This window comes from Cnephaeus nilssonii (genome assembly GCF_951640355.1).
Source record: "Cnephaeus nilssonii genome assembly, chromosome: 3".
NCBI lineage: Eukaryota > Metazoa > Chordata > Mammalia > Chiroptera > Vespertilionidae > Cnephaeus > Cnephaeus nilssonii.
In genome coordinates this window covers 80,215,623-80,234,545 of record NC_137074.1, presented here as the reverse complement: position 1 = coordinate 80,234,545, position 18,923 = coordinate 80,215,623, and the positions used below count along the sequence as shown (strand labels likewise).

General features: G+C 41.3%; 1 protein-coding gene across 2 annotated transcripts in view; it reads left to right on the top strand.

The window, feature by feature from the left end:
• ZBTB11 (zinc finger and BTB domain containing 11) overlaps window positions 1-18,923 on the top strand; it is a 35,575-nt gene that overhangs the window by 13,803 nt on the left and 2,849 nt on the right. For both annotated transcript variants that reach the window (XM_079767436.1, XM_079767437.1), the window contains exons 4-10: window positions 1,059-1,900; window positions 2,129-2,308; window positions 11,523-11,768; window positions 13,409-13,553; window positions 14,859-14,976; window positions 17,673-17,831; window positions 18,375-18,550. In XM_079767436.1, coding sequence (XP_079623562.1) covers window positions 1,059-1,900; window positions 2,129-2,308; window positions 11,523-11,768; window positions 13,409-13,553; window positions 14,859-14,976; window positions 17,673-17,831; window positions 18,375-18,550 — 1,866 coding nt within the window. The remainder of the gene's footprint in view (window positions 1-1,058; window positions 1,901-2,128; window positions 2,309-11,522; window positions 11,769-13,408; window positions 13,554-14,858; window positions 14,977-17,672; window positions 17,832-18,374; window positions 18,551-18,923) is intronic.

Here is an 18,923-nt window from a genome sequence, read left to right as displayed (position 1 = left end):
CTAAAATTAATTTTAAAATATTTTAAAAAGTTCTCTAAGATAAATTATTACATATGAAAAGTAAGGCACAGTAGAATGTAATAAGATACCTCCTGTAAAAAAAGGAAAATAATAATATTTGCTTGACTTTATAAAGAAACTCTGGAAAGCTATACAAATTCTTAAAAATACTGGTTATGGAGATGGAGTTAGACATATCACTATAATTTTCTGATTTTTGAATCATGAATATAATTAAAATGGTTTTTGAAAGCGAAGTATTGAGAACTTAGAAAAGAAATAAACTGATCTTATTTTTTTCACATAAAATAGGAATGTAATATGTACAGTAATTATTTCGTTCCTTAGACCAGGAATAGGCAAACCAATCCTCCTTTTTCTTGTGTTTTTTTTTTTAAATAAAGTTGTATTAGAACACAGCCACACCCATTTGTATATGCATTATCTATGACTACTCTTTCTAGCTATAATGACAGAGTTGAGTAGTTGCAGACATTTTATGGCCTGTACTGTTACCTGATTCTCTACAGAAACATTTTAATAACATCCTGCCTTATACCTTGTTTTTAAATATTTAGTAGTAGAACTCATTGTTCACAATAAATTTTTATATGGACTTCTATTAAAATATACAGCTATACATGTGAAGTGAGGTTAGGAGACAAGTTGGTTGAACCCTGCCTACTCACCTGCATCCCTCTCTTTTTTTACCCTCCATTCTCCAGCAGCTGTTTCTTGAGGGGAATTTGAGGAACCCCCGGGGTTCTAAGGAGTACAGTTTGAAAATGACTGCCTTACAACAACTCTTTGAGGTAGTAAGTCTGATATTATTTTCTATTTTAGGTATTGAGAGACTCGGCTTATAGAAGTGAGTTAGTCAAGGCTTAATACGCAACCAGAACACAAAAACAAATCCAGGGTGTTTAATTGCAGAATAAATGGTCATGTTTGCCTTTATATTCTATTTTATATTGTCATAATCGTGTATTAATTGTTCTTACAAGGTGTGTTAGTGGTGATTTGACTTTTTTGTCCCCCATCTGTCTTGTTTCATATAGGTTTCTGTAAAGCAAGCTTCCTGCCTTTACTGGAATTTGCCTATACTTCTGTGCTAAGTTTTGATTTCTGTAGCATGGCTGATGTAGCCATCTTGGCTCGGCATCTCTTCATGTCAGAAGTTTTAGAAATCTGTGAAAGTGTACATAAACTAATGGAAGAGAAGCAGCTAACGGTATATAAGAAGGGTGAAGTACAAACAGTTGCATCTACCCAGGACTTACCAGAACAAAACGGAGATACAGCACCTCCTGTGGTTAACAATGAGGGAACCACCACAGCTTTACCTACTGACCTTGGGGATTGTGAAATTGTACTGTTGGTGAATGGAGAAGTGCCAGAAACTGAGCAGCATGGAGAGCTCAGACAGCAGCCTGAGCCCCAGGTCTCTGCAGAGGCTGAAGCTGCTCTGTCACCTTCACCTATAGGCTGTGCAACTGATTCTCATCCTGAAGTGGAGTCTGTTGATTTAGTAACAAAAAACAACCAGACAGAACTAGAAACTTTAAACAGCAGAGAAGGTAGCACAGTTTCTAATATTTATCCCAAACTTTCCAAAGAGAATGTAATCGATGGCTCTCCAGAAAACAGTGATATGGGAAATGATACATCAAATGAGGATATTTGTGATGAAGACATTCCAGAGCATAGGCAGAACCTTGACCAATCTTTAAAAGATCAGGAAAATGTAGTTGCAAAGACAGACCTCAGCCCTGATGATGATACTTATAGAAGCAGGCTTCGACAGCGCTCTATTAATGAAGGGGGATATATTCGACTACACAAAGGAATGGAGAAAAAGCTGCAGAAACGGAAAGCCACTCCCAAGTCAGCAGTTCAACAGGTATGATGAAGAGTTGGCATTTGTAGTTTTAGCTTTAATTTGAAAGCATTCAATGGATAAACTTAAGTCTATGGTGAAAATTATGGGGTGGAGGATAAGTATAGGAAAGCAACTTCAAGTTTAATACCAGTATAATAAGATATATGAATTTGCATTATTTATGATTCATGACTTAAAAATAAAAATGATTAATATTTACTTAGATTGTGTTTTCTATCCCTTACTTAGGTAGCCCAGAAATTAGTTCAAAGAGGAAAAAAGATGAAACAGCCAAAAAGGGATGCTAAAGAGAATACTGAAGAAGAAGCATCGCATAAATGTGGGGAATGTGGAATGGTTTTTCAGAGAAGATACACGCTTATAATGCACACACTGAAACATGAAAGATCTAGAGATTACAAATGCCCGGTAAGTATCTGGAAAACTAATTGAAGATTGTCTAACTTCATCAAAGTGGAATCTAACTTACTGCTTCATTGTTATTCTGCCATTTGTGTTCTATGTGTCTGTCTCCCTTATATTACTATAAGACTCATCGTCTGATTTGTACTTGTATTTCCTTGATAAAAAATATATTTAGTGATATACCTCTACTTCTTCCTGATACCAGTGAGACAGTAAAATTATCATTTAAAAATGTAAGCTCTTGCCCTAGCTGGTTTGGCTCAGTGGATAGAGCATTGATCTGTGGACTGAAAGGTCCCAGGTTCGATCCCAGTCATGGGCACATGCCCGGGTTATGGGCTCAATCCCCAGTGTGGGGCATGCTGGATGCAGCCAATTAATGATTCTGTCTCATCATTGATGTTTCTATCTCTCCCTTTCCCTTCCTCTCTGAAATAAATAAAAATATATTTAAAGAAAAAATTTTCCAGCAGAGCACACACAGTGTCCATGGAAGGAAAAAATAAATAAGCTCAAAGAGAATAGGAGAGGAGACCTTAGCAACTAAATTCTAGACCAGTGATGGCGAACCTATGACATGTGTGTCAGCACTGACACGCGTAGCCATTTCTGATGACACGCGGCCGCTGAGGCGGCCGCATGCCGAGGATGAAACATTTGCGAAATAATGTTTTTTTCCTCAAAGTGACACACTACCCGAGTTATGCTCAGTTTTTTGGCGAAGCTTGACACACCAAGCTCAAAAGGTTGCCCATCACTGTTCTAGACTCTGATAAATAGATGGAATAACTGATTCTACAGATTATTTAAAAGGGCTCATTGCCAGGCTTTCAGTGGGGAAAGCTAAGAGTCGGTCAAAATTGTATTGCAGAACTACCAAACAGCTTAGGAATTAGTATTACTAGCTATCTTAAAAGTGGAAGTGATTCCGGTTGTTAAAAAGTCTTTTTGAGAGGCAATTAAGTCCCCACCACCACTTCCTCAGACAAAGATTCATCCTTTACATTCAAGAAAAGATAAAATTATAATTGTTTTGGGGAACACTGTGTATAGAGAGGGTAAATGTACTATACCCAAAACAAGGAAAAGTAAAAACTTCCATACTGAATATTAAGACTTTTTAAGTTGTCTTTCCCTAATCAATTGTCAGCATGTTAACAGTCAGGTTTTTAACTTGAAAGCAGAAAGACTTCAGAGATGACAAATCCAAAGCCCATAAAAAAAAGACCTAAAGATGCTGCCCGTGGTTAACGCCCACTCCCCCACTTACACAGAAATTCCAGTTGATCTTTTTAACATCTTATTCTGAAATGTGAATGGGCACCAGGGATAATCAGACTCATGATAAACATTTCAAGAGGAAAAACAACTTTGAGGAATCCAAGACTATGCAGAAAGAAGAAAACAGCCCTAACTGGTTTGGCTCAGTGGATAGAGCGTGGGCTTGGGGACTGAAGGGTCCTAGGTTCGATCCTGGTCAAGGGCATGTACCTTGGTTGTGGACATATCCCCAGTAGGAGGCAGCTGATCGATGTTTCTCTCTCATCAATGTTTCTAACTCTCTATCCCTCTCCCTTCCTCTCTGTAAAAAAATCAATAAAATATATTTTAAAAAACACATAAAACAGACTTCCAGTGAAGATGGTAGGTAAGTGTGGTACTCGAGTCCTTCCACACCCGCATCAAAAATACAACTAAAATACAGAACAACCATCATTCAGAACCCCCTGAAATCTAGCTGAATGGAAGTCCTACAACTAGATATTTAAAGAAGAAGCCACACCAAGATTGAGAGGAGGGGCAGAGATGCAGAACGGGCTGGTCTCACACCCACATGTGGCAGCTTTAAATCAGGAAGAATGGCCTGGCTGGTATGGCTCGGTTGGTCATCATCCCTACACCAAGAGGTTTCTGGTTTGAGTACCAGGCAGGGCACATGCCTGGGTTGCTGGCTTGACCCCCAGTAGGGGGTGTGTAGGAGGTAGCAGATCGATGTTGTTCTCCCATCAATGTTTCTCTCTTCTCCCTTCCTCTTTAAAAAAATCAATAAACTATTCTTTAAAATTAAATAAATAAAATTGGGAGGGATATCTTGGCTGCAGAGGTCCCCCCTGAGGAGTAAGAGGCCCCAGCCTCAATCAGATACCCAACCCAGGTTCCCAGTGCCAGGAAGAGGACTGGCTATAAAAACCGGTGTGGGGGGCGGGGGAGGCATGTGTAGTTGAGTGGAATGGAGGGCTGCCAGAATCCCAGGCAGTTCCTCTTAAAGGGCCTGAACTCAGACTCACTTTCTCTGAGCTCCAGTGCTGGGGCAGCAGCTTGAATGGAACCGTGATATACAGGGAGGAACTTATTTTTCTTTTTTGGCACCAGCATGAGTTTTCTATCAGATAAAAGTATTGGTAGAGTCCATTGTTCCTTTTCTGAGACACCCACACCCATAGAGCTGACAGATAGGCATCATATCTGAGACTCCATCAACCTGGCTCACACTGTTTTCTCTGCACTGGTGATTCCTCGAGGCCCCCTTCACCTACTTTCAGGCCCATCCAAGCTATTTCCAGTGGCTTTTCCATACAACTGACCCCTCTTGCCACCTGCTTCAGACTTTCCTAAAAACTCTCAAGCGGCCTCTGCATAGTCCATGCCTCTTGCTAAGTGCCACAGACCCATCACTAGTTGCAGCCTGCCTTGGTTCACAGCTTGGTCTCTCTTGGGCATCTCCAAGGCCAACACAAGTAGCAGCCATCTGTCTGCAGATTGCTCTGTAGCTATGCCCCAGGCAGGGCATAGATGATGTTTGACTTAGCACCACAGCCAGTGCATTTGTTGGACAGCTTCAGACCATACCACATTATAACCCTACCACCTCCATGAGAGACACACTGAAAGTGGGGAATCAGTAAGCACCAAAGCCCTACTGAAGCAAGTCCTGCTCTGTAAGGTTGTCTGTGCACAGCAGCTCCCTCGCTGTACTCGCAGCTAGTCCTCACAGCCAATTGTCCTGGGGGTCATTCCCTTCCAGTGATGCCAACAGCAATCAAAAGTCAATTATAATGGGGCAATGCACACAGCCCACAGAGGGGCACACTTGGAGCACTCAACTCAGGTGACTGGAGGATGCTTACTATACAAGGCCATTCTAAGTACAGGAGATATAGTAGCTCTGCCTAATAAACAGAAACAAACGTAGGGAAGCGTCCAAAATAAGGAGAAAAAGAAACAGGTCCCAAATGAAAATAGGAAAAATCTCAAAAAAAAGAACTAAATGAAATGGAGGCAAGAAAACTACCAGATACAGAGTTTTTTAAAATATGGTTGTAATGATGCTCAAGGAACTTAGTGAGAATTTCTAAGGACTTAGTGAGAACTTCAACAGCATGAAAAAGGATATAGAAACCATAAAAAAGAAACAGTCAGAAATGAAGGATACATAACTGGAATGAAGAATAATTTACAAGGAATCAATAGTAGGTGAGATGACAATGAGAAGTCGGTGATTTGGAACACACAAGCAAAAAACCCAGTCAGAACAGCAAAAAAAAAAAAAAAAAAAAGATTCCGGAAATATAAAGATAGTGTAAGGAACCTCCAGGACAACTTCAGGCACATCGACATTTGCATCCTGGTGGTGCTGGAAGGAGAAAGAGAACAAGAAATTGAATATCTATTTGAAAAAAATGATAGAAAACTTCCCTTACCTGGTGAAGGAAATTGACATACAAGTCCAGGAAGTACAGAGAGTCCCAAACAAGATGAACCCAAAGTGACCCACACCAAGACACATAAGTAAAATGCAAAAGGTTAAAGACAAAGAATCCTTTTATTTTTTTTAAGAGCTAAACTGTTGAGTTGTGTGTGTTTTTTTTAATGTTTTTATTTAATATTTTAGAGAGAAAGGAAGATGGAGAGAGAGAAACATAGATGAGAGGGAAACATTGATCAGTTGCCGCCTGCACGTCCCTTACTGGGGATTGAGCTTACACCTGGGTGTGTGATCTGACCAGAAATGGAACTGTGGTTCCTGGGTCAATGCTCAACTGTGGAGCCAGACCAGGTGGGCTAAAGAGAGAATCTTAAAAGCAGCAAGAGATAAGCAGTTAGTTACCTACAAGGGAGCTTCCCCATATGCCTGTCAGCAGATTTCTCAGCATAAACATTGCAAGCCAGAAAGGACTGGCAAGAAATATTCAGCTGAAACCAGTTTGGCTCAGTGGATAGAGTGTCGGCCTATGGACTGAAGGGTCGCAGGTTCGATTCCGGTCAAGGGCATGCATCTTGGTTGCGGGCACATCCCCATTAGGGGGTGTGCAGGAGGCAGCTGATCGATGTTCCTCTCTCATCGATGTTTCTAACTTTCTCTCTCCCTTCCTCTCTGTAAAAAATCAATAAAATATATTTAAAAAAGAAAAATATTCAAAGTTAAGAAAAGCAAGGAATTACAACCAAGATTACCCAGGAAAGCTATCATTTAGAATTGAGGACATATACAGAGCTTCTCAGACAAGAAAAAGCTAAAGGAGTTGATCACCGCCAAACTACTATTATATGAAATGTTAAAGGGTCTTCTTTATTTTATTTTTAATATATTTTTCATTTATTTCAGAGAGGAAGGGAGAGATAGAAATATCAATGATGAGAGAGAATCATTGATCGGCTGCCTCCTGCATGCCCCACTGGCGATTGAGCCCACAACCCAGGCATGTTCTTTGTGTCCTAGGTTGACACTCAACCACTGAGCCATGCTGGCCAGGCTAAAGATTCTTTAAAAAGAAGAAGGGGAGCCTGGGTGAAAAGGTGAAGGGATTTAGAAGTACAAACTGGTAGTTACAGAGTATTCATGCAGGTGTAAATTATGTAAGAGATTAGCCAAAGAACATATATGCATAGCCCATGAACACTGACAACAATGTGGCGAAGGCCAGGGGCTTGGGGTGGGGGGGCGCTGGGTGGAGGAGGGAAAATGGGGGACATCTGTAATAGTGCCAACAATAAAGAAAAAAATGTAAGAAAATGAAATCTCCTTGTCCCCCAAAAAACAAATTACAAAGTATGACATCAGAAATAAATGAAAAAGTTACATCAAAGAAACAATAACCAGGTACTATATTTTTATTTGTTTATCTATTTATTTTTAATCTTCACCTGAGGATATTTTTCCATTGATTTTTAAAGAGAGAGTGGAAGAGAAAAAGACAGAGAAATGTCGATGTGAGAGAAACACATCGATTGGTTGCCTCCTGCACGTACCCCAACCAGGGCCCAGACTGGGGAGGAGCCTGCAATCGAGGTACATGTCCTTGACCAGAATCAAACCTGGGACCCTTTGGTCTTCAGGCCAACACTCTAACCACTGAGCAAAACCAGCTAGGGCTATGTACTATATTTTTAAAAAGGGCACATTAAGAATGTAATAAATATAAAAATATAAAATAAATATAAAAAGCTCAGAAAAGTTGGGAAATAGAATTTACTAAATCTCTCAGAAAGTAATGCAAAAAGACAAGTTAGAAAATGGGAGTGAGAGACATTTAGAGGATTGGTCTAAGATATATAATATCCACATAATTCCAAATGAACATGGAAAAAAGGAAATCATTGATGCAATGAAGAAAAATTTCAGAGCTTAAGTATAGAAGTTTTCTTGTTAAAAGGACAGGTTGAATGCCTAGAATCATAGATGAAAATAAACCTATATCAAGATCCTATATAATAAAACCCTAATATGCAAATTGACCGAACTGTAGAATGGCAGGTCGTTATGACGTGCACTGCCCCCTGAGAGGGAGGTGACTGGTGGTGGCGATTGGGGGGTGGGGCTGGACAGCAGGCAGCGCCAGGCTGCCAGCCAAGGCAGGTGCTAGTGGGGCCCTCCAATTGCCCCACCCACCGGTTGCCCCACAGATGGCCCTGATTGCCGGCCAGGCCTAGGGACCCTACCGTATACATTGGGAACAGTCTCTTAGATTTAAAAATTAAAACATGGCAAGGCTACTCTTAACACTGAAATAACAGGATGATGCAGCAATGACATGCATGGACTCTAGCTTGCACATTTTGTGGTCAGCCCTGATTCTGACACATAACTGTGTGACAAAGCCAATTAACTTCTCTCTGCTTCAGTTTTTCCACCCATAAGATGGGGAAAATGGTACTACTGCCTCAGAAGGATCATGTTATGTACTACTTTTTATAATGAGGGCAAAAAAATGTAGCTGCCCATACAACAGCAAGATGCTTTTCACCTGTATGAGAAGTATGGTCACTGGTGAATTCAGCGTCCCAGATTGTGAGAGGGATGTCCGACTCCTGGTTTAGGCCTGACATTCCCCGAGGGGTCCCGGATTGTGAGAGGACGCAGGCAGGGGTGAGGGACCCCCTCCACCCCCGTGCACGAATTTGCACGAATTTCGTGTACCGGTCCTCTAGTATATTATAAAACTTCATAATTGCCCAGCTGGTGTGGCTTAGTGGTTGAGCATCAACCTATTAGCCAGGAGGTCAGGTTCGATTCCTGGTCAGGGCACATGCCCAGATTACAGGCTTGATCCTAGTATGGGGTGTGTGGGAGGCAGCTGATCAATGATTCTCTTTCATCATTGATGTTTCTCACTCTCCCTCTCCCTTCCTGTTTGAAATCAATTAAAAAAAATTTTTTTTTAAATTTCAGAATCAAGGGACAATGAAAAAAATCTTATAAATTGCAAGGCAGAAATAAGATGCTCAGTCTCATAGAAAAGAAGTAAGAGTCAAAATGGCTTCAAGCTTTTCACCAGCAACAATAGAAGTAGAAGACAAAGGCACAGTGTCTTTAAAATTCCACAGAAGGGCCAATAACAATGGAGACTCAATTATAACAGGAGGGTCCACACAGTGCACACAAAGGACATCATTAGAGCACCCAGGTCGGGTGATCAAGGAGCCTGCACCACTGGGTCCCCTAGGACACCTGCTACTTGAAGCCATCCTACCGAGACTGGGAGTCATAGCAGATCTCCCCAATACATAGGGAAGCAGCCAAAGTGGGGAGACAAAGAAACATGTCCCGAATGAAAGAACAGGAGAACTCTCCAGAAAAAGAGCTAAATGAAATGGAGGCAAGCGATTTATCATATATAAGGATGTGGAGAAAAGAGAGATGATTTCTAGCTTGGAATCTGTAGCCAAACTGTCAGTTACTTCTGATGGTAGAATAGGACATTTCTGGACATTTTACCTCCCAAACTCCCTTTCTCAGGAAGCTGTTGACAAAGGTGTTCCACTAAAATGAGCAAGACATGGGAAACTTGAGGTCCAATTCCATAGAGTCCAAGTGTAGGAAACGGCATAGTGCTTTGGTAGATAGAGATCTCCCATAAGATGATGTGTTTTGTTAATCCTCACTGGAGGATATTTTTTCCATTGATTTTGTTTGTTTTTGGTTTGTTTGTTTTTTGAATTTTATTGCTTTTTTACAGAGAGGAAGGGAGAGGGATAGCGAGCCAGAAACATCAGTGAGAGAGAAACAGCCATCAGCTACCTCCCACACCGCTCCCCCCCCCCCCCCCACTGGGGATGTGCCCACAACCAAGGTACATGCCCTTGACTGGAACTGAACCTGGGACCCCTCATCCATTGAGCCAAACCGGCCAGGGTTTTTTTGAGAGTGGAAGAGAGGGGGAAGGGGGAGAGACAGAAAGAGAGAAACATCAATTGGTTGCCTCCTGCACACACCTGCACCGGGAAAAGGTATCAGCCTACACCCGAAGTATGTGCCCTTGACCAGAATTGAATCTTCAACCCTTTAGTCCGCAGACCAGACCCTGAGTGAAACAGGCTGGGGCTAAATATTTATTTAGTTTGTTTTTTTGTTAATCCAAGATGATGTGTTTTAAATCTCCTCTCAGTAGACATTTGGGGAAAGGGTTTAATGATTAATTAGCAGTAAATACAGAGCAGTAAGCAAAACAGAAAACAAAAAGAAAGGAAAGAGAATCGTAGTGTACCATATGTAATAACATTTACATCATCCAAATAACGTAAACACTGAAGTAGATCTAATAAAAATTATAATATTGAAAAAGTAGGATAATATTGCATATGTGTGGAGAATGGGGGTAAGGGAGAGAGAGTGTCATCGTCTATTATTACTGTTACTTGGAGTTACAAAGATAAGCATCATGAGAGAGTAAACAAACAAAAAACAAGTGAAAGAGGTAGTGGATCAAGAGACGAGTTTTATTTATTTTTTTAACCATAAGTTTTGTAACCCTGCCAGTTTGGCTCAGTGGATGGAGCGTCGGCCTGCAGGCTGAGGGGTCGTGGGTTCTATTCCATCAGGGGCACATGCCCGGGTTGTGGGTTCGGTTCCCAGTGCGGGGTGTGCAGAGGCAGCCAATCGATGATTCTCATCTTTGATGTTTCTCTCTCTCTCTCCCTCTCTCTTTCTCTCTGAAATCAATAAAAATATATATATTTTTAAAAAACAATGCTGCCCTCGCTGGTTTGGCCCAGTGGATAGAGTGTTGGCCTGTGGACTGAGGGGTCCTGGGTTCGATTCCAGCCAAGGGCACATGCCTGGGTTGCGGGCTTGATCCCCAGTGGGAGATGTGCTGGAGGCAGCTGATCAATGATTCTCATAATTGATGTTTCTCTCTCTCTCTCTCTCTCCCCCTCTTCCTTCCTCTCAGAAATCAATAAAGTATATATATTTTTAAAAAATGCTGAAAAATAAGTTTTGTAAATGGTGAGCATATATAACTTTGACTTCATGAATCCCCAGTAACTACTGGGTAATATTCAATGACTGCCACAGTTTTATTTTTCTACTTTTTCAAACCCCTATTTTTGCGCTACTAACAACTATTAATACTCCTATAATGATAGCATTCTTCAGTTTCTGTCTCTGTCCTACAATTTCTTTAAGACAGATCTATCTAGCCTCCTCAGTGAGGCCTTTATTATTCAGATTACTCCTTCTTAAATACTTTACCTTTATTTATGTATAAATCCAGTTTCTGTGTTTAGATTATAAATCTCTCCAGAGTAGAGGCTGGGCCTTACCCTTTTCATCTTTATAATCTGGTACCTATAGCATATTGTCTTTTACATAGTCTATGTGTTTATTGATTTATATAATTGTAACATAGAAATGGGAAGTTGACATATGAGTCAAGTTTCACTTAACATTTGTAATGAAATTACATTTAGACAAAATTTTGTTTACTTTTTCTTTTAGCTATGTAAGAAACAGTTTCAGTACAGTGCCTCCTTGAGAGCACACCTTATTCGACATACCAGAAAAGTTGCACCCTCTTCATCATCTTCCAATTTCACATCTAATGAGGCATCAGGAACATCGTCTGAGAAGGGCAGGACCAAACGAGAATTTATATGTTCCATATGTGGAAGGACATTACCTAAATTATATTCTCTTCGAATACATATGTTAAAGCACACTGGTGTAAAGCCACATGCATGCCAGGTAAAGCCATAACATTTACTTTGTTATATAAAGAAGATTGAAACTTAAGTGGCGAGGAGACTGGTTGATTCTGGAGTCACCCTTACTCTTAAAAAATGTCACAAGGAATTCTATGACTTTTTGAGTTTGTTGCCTGGGTAAAGGGTGATTCCTAATTGTGTTCTTTAATTTGCTGTTTAATTTATTGTAATTTGAAATGAATCTATTTAGGATGTTTATGGAATTCATTAAGATATAGGGGATGTATTGGGTGAGAATCATCATCCCAGTCATCCCTTAACCTTTAGCAGGACTAACCTGGACTCAAAAGAAACCTAGGGTTTAACAAATCTCCTCAGCTAAATCCTCTGCGCTATGTATCCACTAGTGCTGAGGAGGACTGAGGGTACAAATACCAAAATATGACTCCTAAGTAAATAATCCTATGATTAGCCAACATTAGGCTATTCTCTTTCTCTCATTTTTTTTGTTTTGTTTTAGCTTTTTGTTACATGAGAATCCTATCTAATAAAGAAGGAATATGCTAATTGACTGTCACACCCTCACAAAGATAGTGGCGTCCACAGCCAATAAGGAGGGAATATACTAATTGACTGCCATGCCCTCAAAGATGACGGCGCCCACAGCCACAAGATGGCAGTGCCCAGTTACCTTAGCCCCATCGGGGCAGCTGGCATGCAGCACAGCCAGGCCCGCCCCCAGGCAGGTCCAGCTGCTCCTCGCGCCTGCCTCTAGAGTCCCCAGTCTCCTCAGCCCCCCAGCCACCCAGGGCCGGCGGAGGCACAGGCAAGCCTCAGATGGCGGCTGCCCAGCCACCCAGGGCCGCCCGAGGCTCAGGTAACCCGGGCTGGCCGAGGCTTGCGCTGCCGGCAGTGGCAGCAGCAGAGGTGTGATGGGGGTGTTGCCTTCCCCTGATTGTCGGGTCATCTCCTGCCCCTGAGGGCTCCCAGACTGTGAGAGAGGGCAGGTCAGGCTGAGGGACCCCCTCTCCAGTGCATGAATTTTCATGCACCGGGCCTCTAGTAGAATATAAGAGAATGAAATAGGTCCTATGTACCCTTCATCCAGATTCAATAGTTATCAACATAGGGTCAACTGTCAAACTAAGTATTATTTGGCCTCTGGTCTTCTAGTATAGCACTATTCAAAATGTGTGGTCTATGGAAGATAACTACAGAAATGAGAATAAGCTTTTTAACACTGTTATGGCAATTTTACATTGTTGTGACATTTTTATTGCATTTAACAAAAACCTCTTCCCCAGTGGGTTGCGGTGGCCGGGGAGAGGGGAGGAGTGACTGGTTCTTCATCACAGAGTTTGAGAAGCACTTTTCTAGCTGGTGTAGCAGGAAATTAGTATATATATTTTTTATTGAGCTCCCATGTCTCTTTTAATACAGTATATATACTGTTTAATCTCTCAAAAACAGCGTGAGGTTTTTTGTAGTGCTTTGAGCTCTGCCAGTGATCACGGTATAAGAAAAATAGTAATATTTTGGAATCAGAAGATGATCAACCAGCTAATTCCTTAATTTAAGTTTTTAATTTAAAATGGCATAAGGTTTCTCTGTCTTCATTCTTCAGAAGCAGCTTCTATCTGCTTTTCGGTTTTACTGTTTTGAATACCTGTGCTGTCTTAGGTCTGTGGAAAGACTTTCATCTACAAGCATGGTCTAAAATTACACCAGAGTCTCCATCAATCACAAAAGCAGTTCCAGTGCGAACTATGTGTTAAGTCATTTGTTACCAAACGGAGTCTTCAAGAACATATGAGTATTCACACAGGTAATGAGGAATTTCTATTTCTATTGACATAATTCCTGAGTGGGGCAGAAGTAGGTTTATAATTGTGAGCATGGAGAAGAGTTTATTCTTGTATTATTATTTATTAATTGCTATATTATTTTCCATAGGAACAACTGTAAACCTACTTTAAACCCACCCTGTTCATATTATATATTATTAATTTATTATTATATTGATTATGTTGTGATTATTTCAGAAATTATATTGATATACTGATGGCTATATGTGTGCAGTGTTTCATTAATGAGAGTAAAGCTAAAAGATGTTCTTAGCCCTGACTGGTTTGGCTCAGTGGATAGAGCGTCAGCCTATAGACTGAAGGGTCCCAGGTTCGATTCCAGTCAAGGGCATGTACCTTGGTTGCGGGCACATCCCCAGTGGGGGGTGTGCAGGAGGCAGCTGATTGATGTTTCTCTCTCATCGATGTTTCTAACTCTCTCTTCCTCTCCCTTCCTCTCTGTAAAAAATCAATAAAATATATTTAAATAAAAAATAAAAAAATAAAAGATGTTCTTAAATCTAGTTTTAGAGCTATATTATTTGTGTAAAAATATTCATTGTTTTCCTCAGCATAGAAAAATACATACTGAATGTTAAATCATGTGTAATTTAATTACTTTTTAAATATATTTTTATTGATTTCAGAGAGGAAGGGAGAAAGAGAGATAGAGACATCAATGACGAGAGAGAATCATTGATCAGCTGCTTCCTGCACACCTCACATTGGGGATTGAGCCAGCAACCCGGGCATGTGCCCTGACTAGGAATTGAACCATGACTTCCTGGTTCATAGGTTGATGCTCAACCACTGAGCTATACCAGCCGGGCAAATCATGTGTAATTTAGATGGAGGTACCTAAAGAAATGGTCATGCTTTTAAAAAGTTACGCAGTAGGCAAATGTAACTGTCAACATGTTATGTGGCTTATAATTTCATTAGAATTATTATTTTACACATGTTTATTTTCAAATGCTCAAAGCAGTTATGTGGAAATGCCTGATGAAGGGTAGATATCTCCTCTAGAACTTGTATTCAGCTCTTACTATTACATTCCAGATGATTATGAAGTGTATCACATTCTTTGTGTAGCAGTAGCCTTGCTAGCACTGTAGCTGAGAGGAAATAGGGATTTTGATGTGGTTTGTTGTTATTCTTAGAAGGTGGCTGCCAAATGTTTTATCTTCCATGTCCCTTTGATAAAATAACCTCTGAAATATGATGTAAGATATTCTATTGGAAGAGTACATGATTGTTGGATTTGTGACATGGTTTTATTTTTATAGGAGAGTCCAAGTACCATTGCTCAGTTTGTGGAAAGTCTTTTCACAGGGGCTCTGGACTCAGCAAGCACCAAAAGAAGCACCAGCCAAAGCCTGAGGTTCGAGGCTATCACTGTACTCAGTAAGTGTTTAATGGGTGAGCCATTCAGTTAATTTCCTTATGTTCATGCTAGGTTTGTTTGAAAGTTGTTTTCAAAAGAAAATATTTGAGGTAGCTGTAGTTGATAACCACCTGCATTGTATAGTTGAAATTTGCTAAGAGTAGAACTTACACACACACACACACACACACACACACACACACACACACACACACACACATATATATATATATATATATATATATATATATATATATATATATATATATATATATCTCCAAGAGGCTAGATGTGCTAATTAACTAGATGGAGGGAATCCTTTCACAATGTAGTATACATATATCAATTCATCATCATGTACACTTTAAATATCTTTAAATTTTTTTTGTCAGTTATACCTCAATAAAGCTGGAGAAAAAAGAAAATATTTTAAAATAATATTAAATTGTTATTTGTTTCTTCTTGATTTTAATCCCCATTTTTGCCTAGATATTTCTACTTATTATTTTTTAAAGTTTTATTTGGAAATAAATCACATACCATACAAATTCCCATTTAAAACGATTTAGGCTGCCCACCTGGCCCGGCTGCCCTTATGGGGTCACTGCTGCCGCAGCCCCGGAGCCAGAGGCCCAGGGGGCCTTCCCCCAGTCAGGGCCCCTGGCACAGGGACGCCGTCCCTCCTGCCCATCCCGTGGCCGAGCTGGACCATAGACACCTGGGTACTCCAGAAGGCACAGGAGACAGCCGTCCTCTCCTGGTTTCTAAATGGCCTCCTGGCATCCAGCATCAGGGTCATCTCCTTCATGCAGAGTGGCATGGGTTGCAAAGCTGCCTCTGGCTTCTTCCTGCTGGGCTGCCTGTGGGTGGGGGTGTGACCACAGGTGTGGGCACCGAACTGGCCAATGGCCTGCTCTGGGCCGGTGCTGTGGGTATCTACATGGGTCAGCTGGAGCTGGACATGGAACTGGTGCCTGATGAAGCTGGCAGCTCGAATGAGCAGCCGGACCACGGGGAATGACCTGGTGCTGGACACCATTCCAAGGACCAGGACATTAAAACCTGACCCTTCCATCACAAAATAAATATATGTGATTGAAAGAGAGTCTTCAAATATAGTACCTGGGTACCACATGGTATGTAGGGAAGAATGATCCCTGGGGCCAGCCAGAGTTTCTCTCTAGGCAGTTTCTCTGAAGTGCTGGGCCCTCTGCTAGTTTGTCCTTCCTTCAGACTCCTTTACTTTCTGCCTCTCTTGATTTCTCCAAAACCTCCTGAAATTGTTTTTTTAATTGAGGTAAAATTCATGTAACATAAAATTTATCACTTTAAAGTGTATAATTCAGTGGCTTTTAGTACATTCACACTGTTGTGCAAGCATTACCACTTTCTTTTTTCTTTATTGATTAAGGTATTACATATGTGTCCTTATCCCCCATTGCCCCACCACCACTTTCTTTTTAAAAAAATATGTTTTTATTGATTTTTAGAGAGAAAGGAAGTGAGGAATAGAGAGACAGAAGCACTGATGATAGAAACATTATCGATCGTTGCCTCCTGCACACCCCTTACTAGGGATCAAGCCCGCAACCCGGGCATGTGCCCTGACCAGGAATTGAACTGTGATATCTTGGTTTATGGGTTGATGCTCAACCATTGAGCCACACCAGCCGGGCAGCATTACCACTTTCTAATGACGGAATGCCTTCAACACTCCGCCAGGCAGTTCACAACTGTCTTGGTTTGCTCTTCCTGTTTGTGCAGAGTCAACCAGAGGTGAGAGCTTAGGGCCTTTTCAGGTCTTTCCTGAGTGTGTACACAGCCCTTCTAGATTCCCAGGAATACGCCAGAGTTTTTTGTGTTTTTTTAAAATATATTTTATTGATTTTTTTTACAGAGAGGAAGGGAGAGGGACAGAGAGTTAGAAACATCGATCAGCTGCCTCTTGCACACCCCCTACTGGGGATGTGCCTGCAACCAAGGTACATGCCCTTGACTGGAATCGAACCTGGGACTCTTCAGTCCACAGGCCGACGCTCTACCCACTGAGCCAAACCAGTTAGGGCTCGTGAGAATTTTTCAAAGCCCTTATTCCCCAAAGCATTTTTCCTCTGATTGACAGGCTGAGTCAGTTGCTCCATCCATATAGTTAAGGTGAGGCCTACTCCCAACACATGGAGAGAGAATGGGAGATGGTAAAGAAGGAGATCAGATGGGACTGAGGAGGAGACAAAAAGTATATGTTGTCTGTAGTAACCTTTGGGAGGTCTGCATGATTCTTTCTAAAATGTTTCTAGGTAGGGCCAAAAGAACTTAACATCCTGCAGCCTTATTACAAGATTGGAGTACTAGTGAACTCTTTTGTCTTAAATTGGGATCATCCTGCCCTAACCGGTTAGGCTCAGTGGATGGAGCGTCGGCCGGCAGACTGAAAGGTCCCAGGTCGATTCCAGTCAAGGGCATGTACCTTGGTTGCGGGCACATCCCCAGTGGGGGGTGTGCAGGAGGCAGCTGATTGGTGTTTCTCTCTCATCGATGTTTCTAACTCTCTCTCCCTCTCCCTTCCTCTCTGTAAAAAATCAATAAAATATATTTTTTTAAAAATTGGGATCATCCTGTGGAGTTCTAGAAACCCAAGAATATACTAAATTCTTGAAGCTTGTTTTAAAAGAATAATAAGATGATCCAATTGGGTGATTGAATTTTATTATTGCAGATGTGAAAAAAGTTTCTTTGAAGCTAGAGATCTTCGTCAGCACATGAACAAACATCTTGGTGTGAAGCCATTCCAGTGCCAATATTGTGATAAGTGCTATAGTTGGAAGAAAGATTGGTATTCCCATGTGAAGTCTCATTCTGTCACTGAACCTTATAGGTGAGTAAATCTGAGGAGGATCTGAACTTTATTCATACACACACACACACACACACACACACACACACACTAATAAAAACCTATGTGGTCATCACGACCTCATGCCATGATGCCCTCACGCCGTGATGCTCTCACATGGGGACAATATATCACCAGGAGGCTGTGTGTGCAGTGGGTGCGCACAGATGGGCGGGGCTGCATGCAGAGGCGGGTCCTGGCCTCACCACACGGAGCCGCGGAGGCGGGTCCCGGCGGCTCTACCTCCATGTGGCGAAGCCTGGGGTCCCCTGGCTCCAGCCTACCTCTTTGGAGCAATCCATCGAGGAGCCCTGGATGGGTGGGTGGCGCCTACCTCTTAGGGGAGATCGATGCCGGGGCTCCCGCACTGTGAGAGGGCATAGGCAGGCTGGGGAACGCCCCCCACCCCTGAGTGCACAAATTTTGTGCACCGGGCCTCTAATATATATATATATATTCACACACATATACTTGGATTAATTTTTATGGATGCTGATGCTTTTAATTTTTTTCTCTCCATTTTAGATGTAATATATGTGGCAAAGAATTTTATGAAAAAGCATTGTTCAGAAGGCATGTAAAGAAAGCTACCCATGGGAAAAAAGGAAGAGCAAAGCAAAACCTAGAACGGGTGTGTGAACGATGTGGAAGGAAATTCACTCAACTGAGAGAGTATAGGAGACACATGAACAATCATGAAGGTAACTATATGGCTATACAATATAGATAAATATATAGAGCATAAAAGACAATCCAATACTGGTACTCCCTTTATCAGCCCTCTTGTTTTTTTACCTCACCTTCCTTGATAAAAGATATATTCCATATCATAAAAGTTTTTTTCAAATGATAGAGGTGATTCTGAACCTGAGTATCTAACTTAGTGAGCTTAATATTCTCTATCAACATTTTCATGGGCTACTTGGAGCCTGCTTTCTTTTCTTTTTCTTTTTTTAATATATTTTTTATTGATTTCAGAGAGGAAGGGAGAGGGAGAGAGAGATAGAAACATCAATTATGGGAGAAAGTCATTGATTGGCTGCCTCCTGCACCCACAACCCAGGTATGTACCTT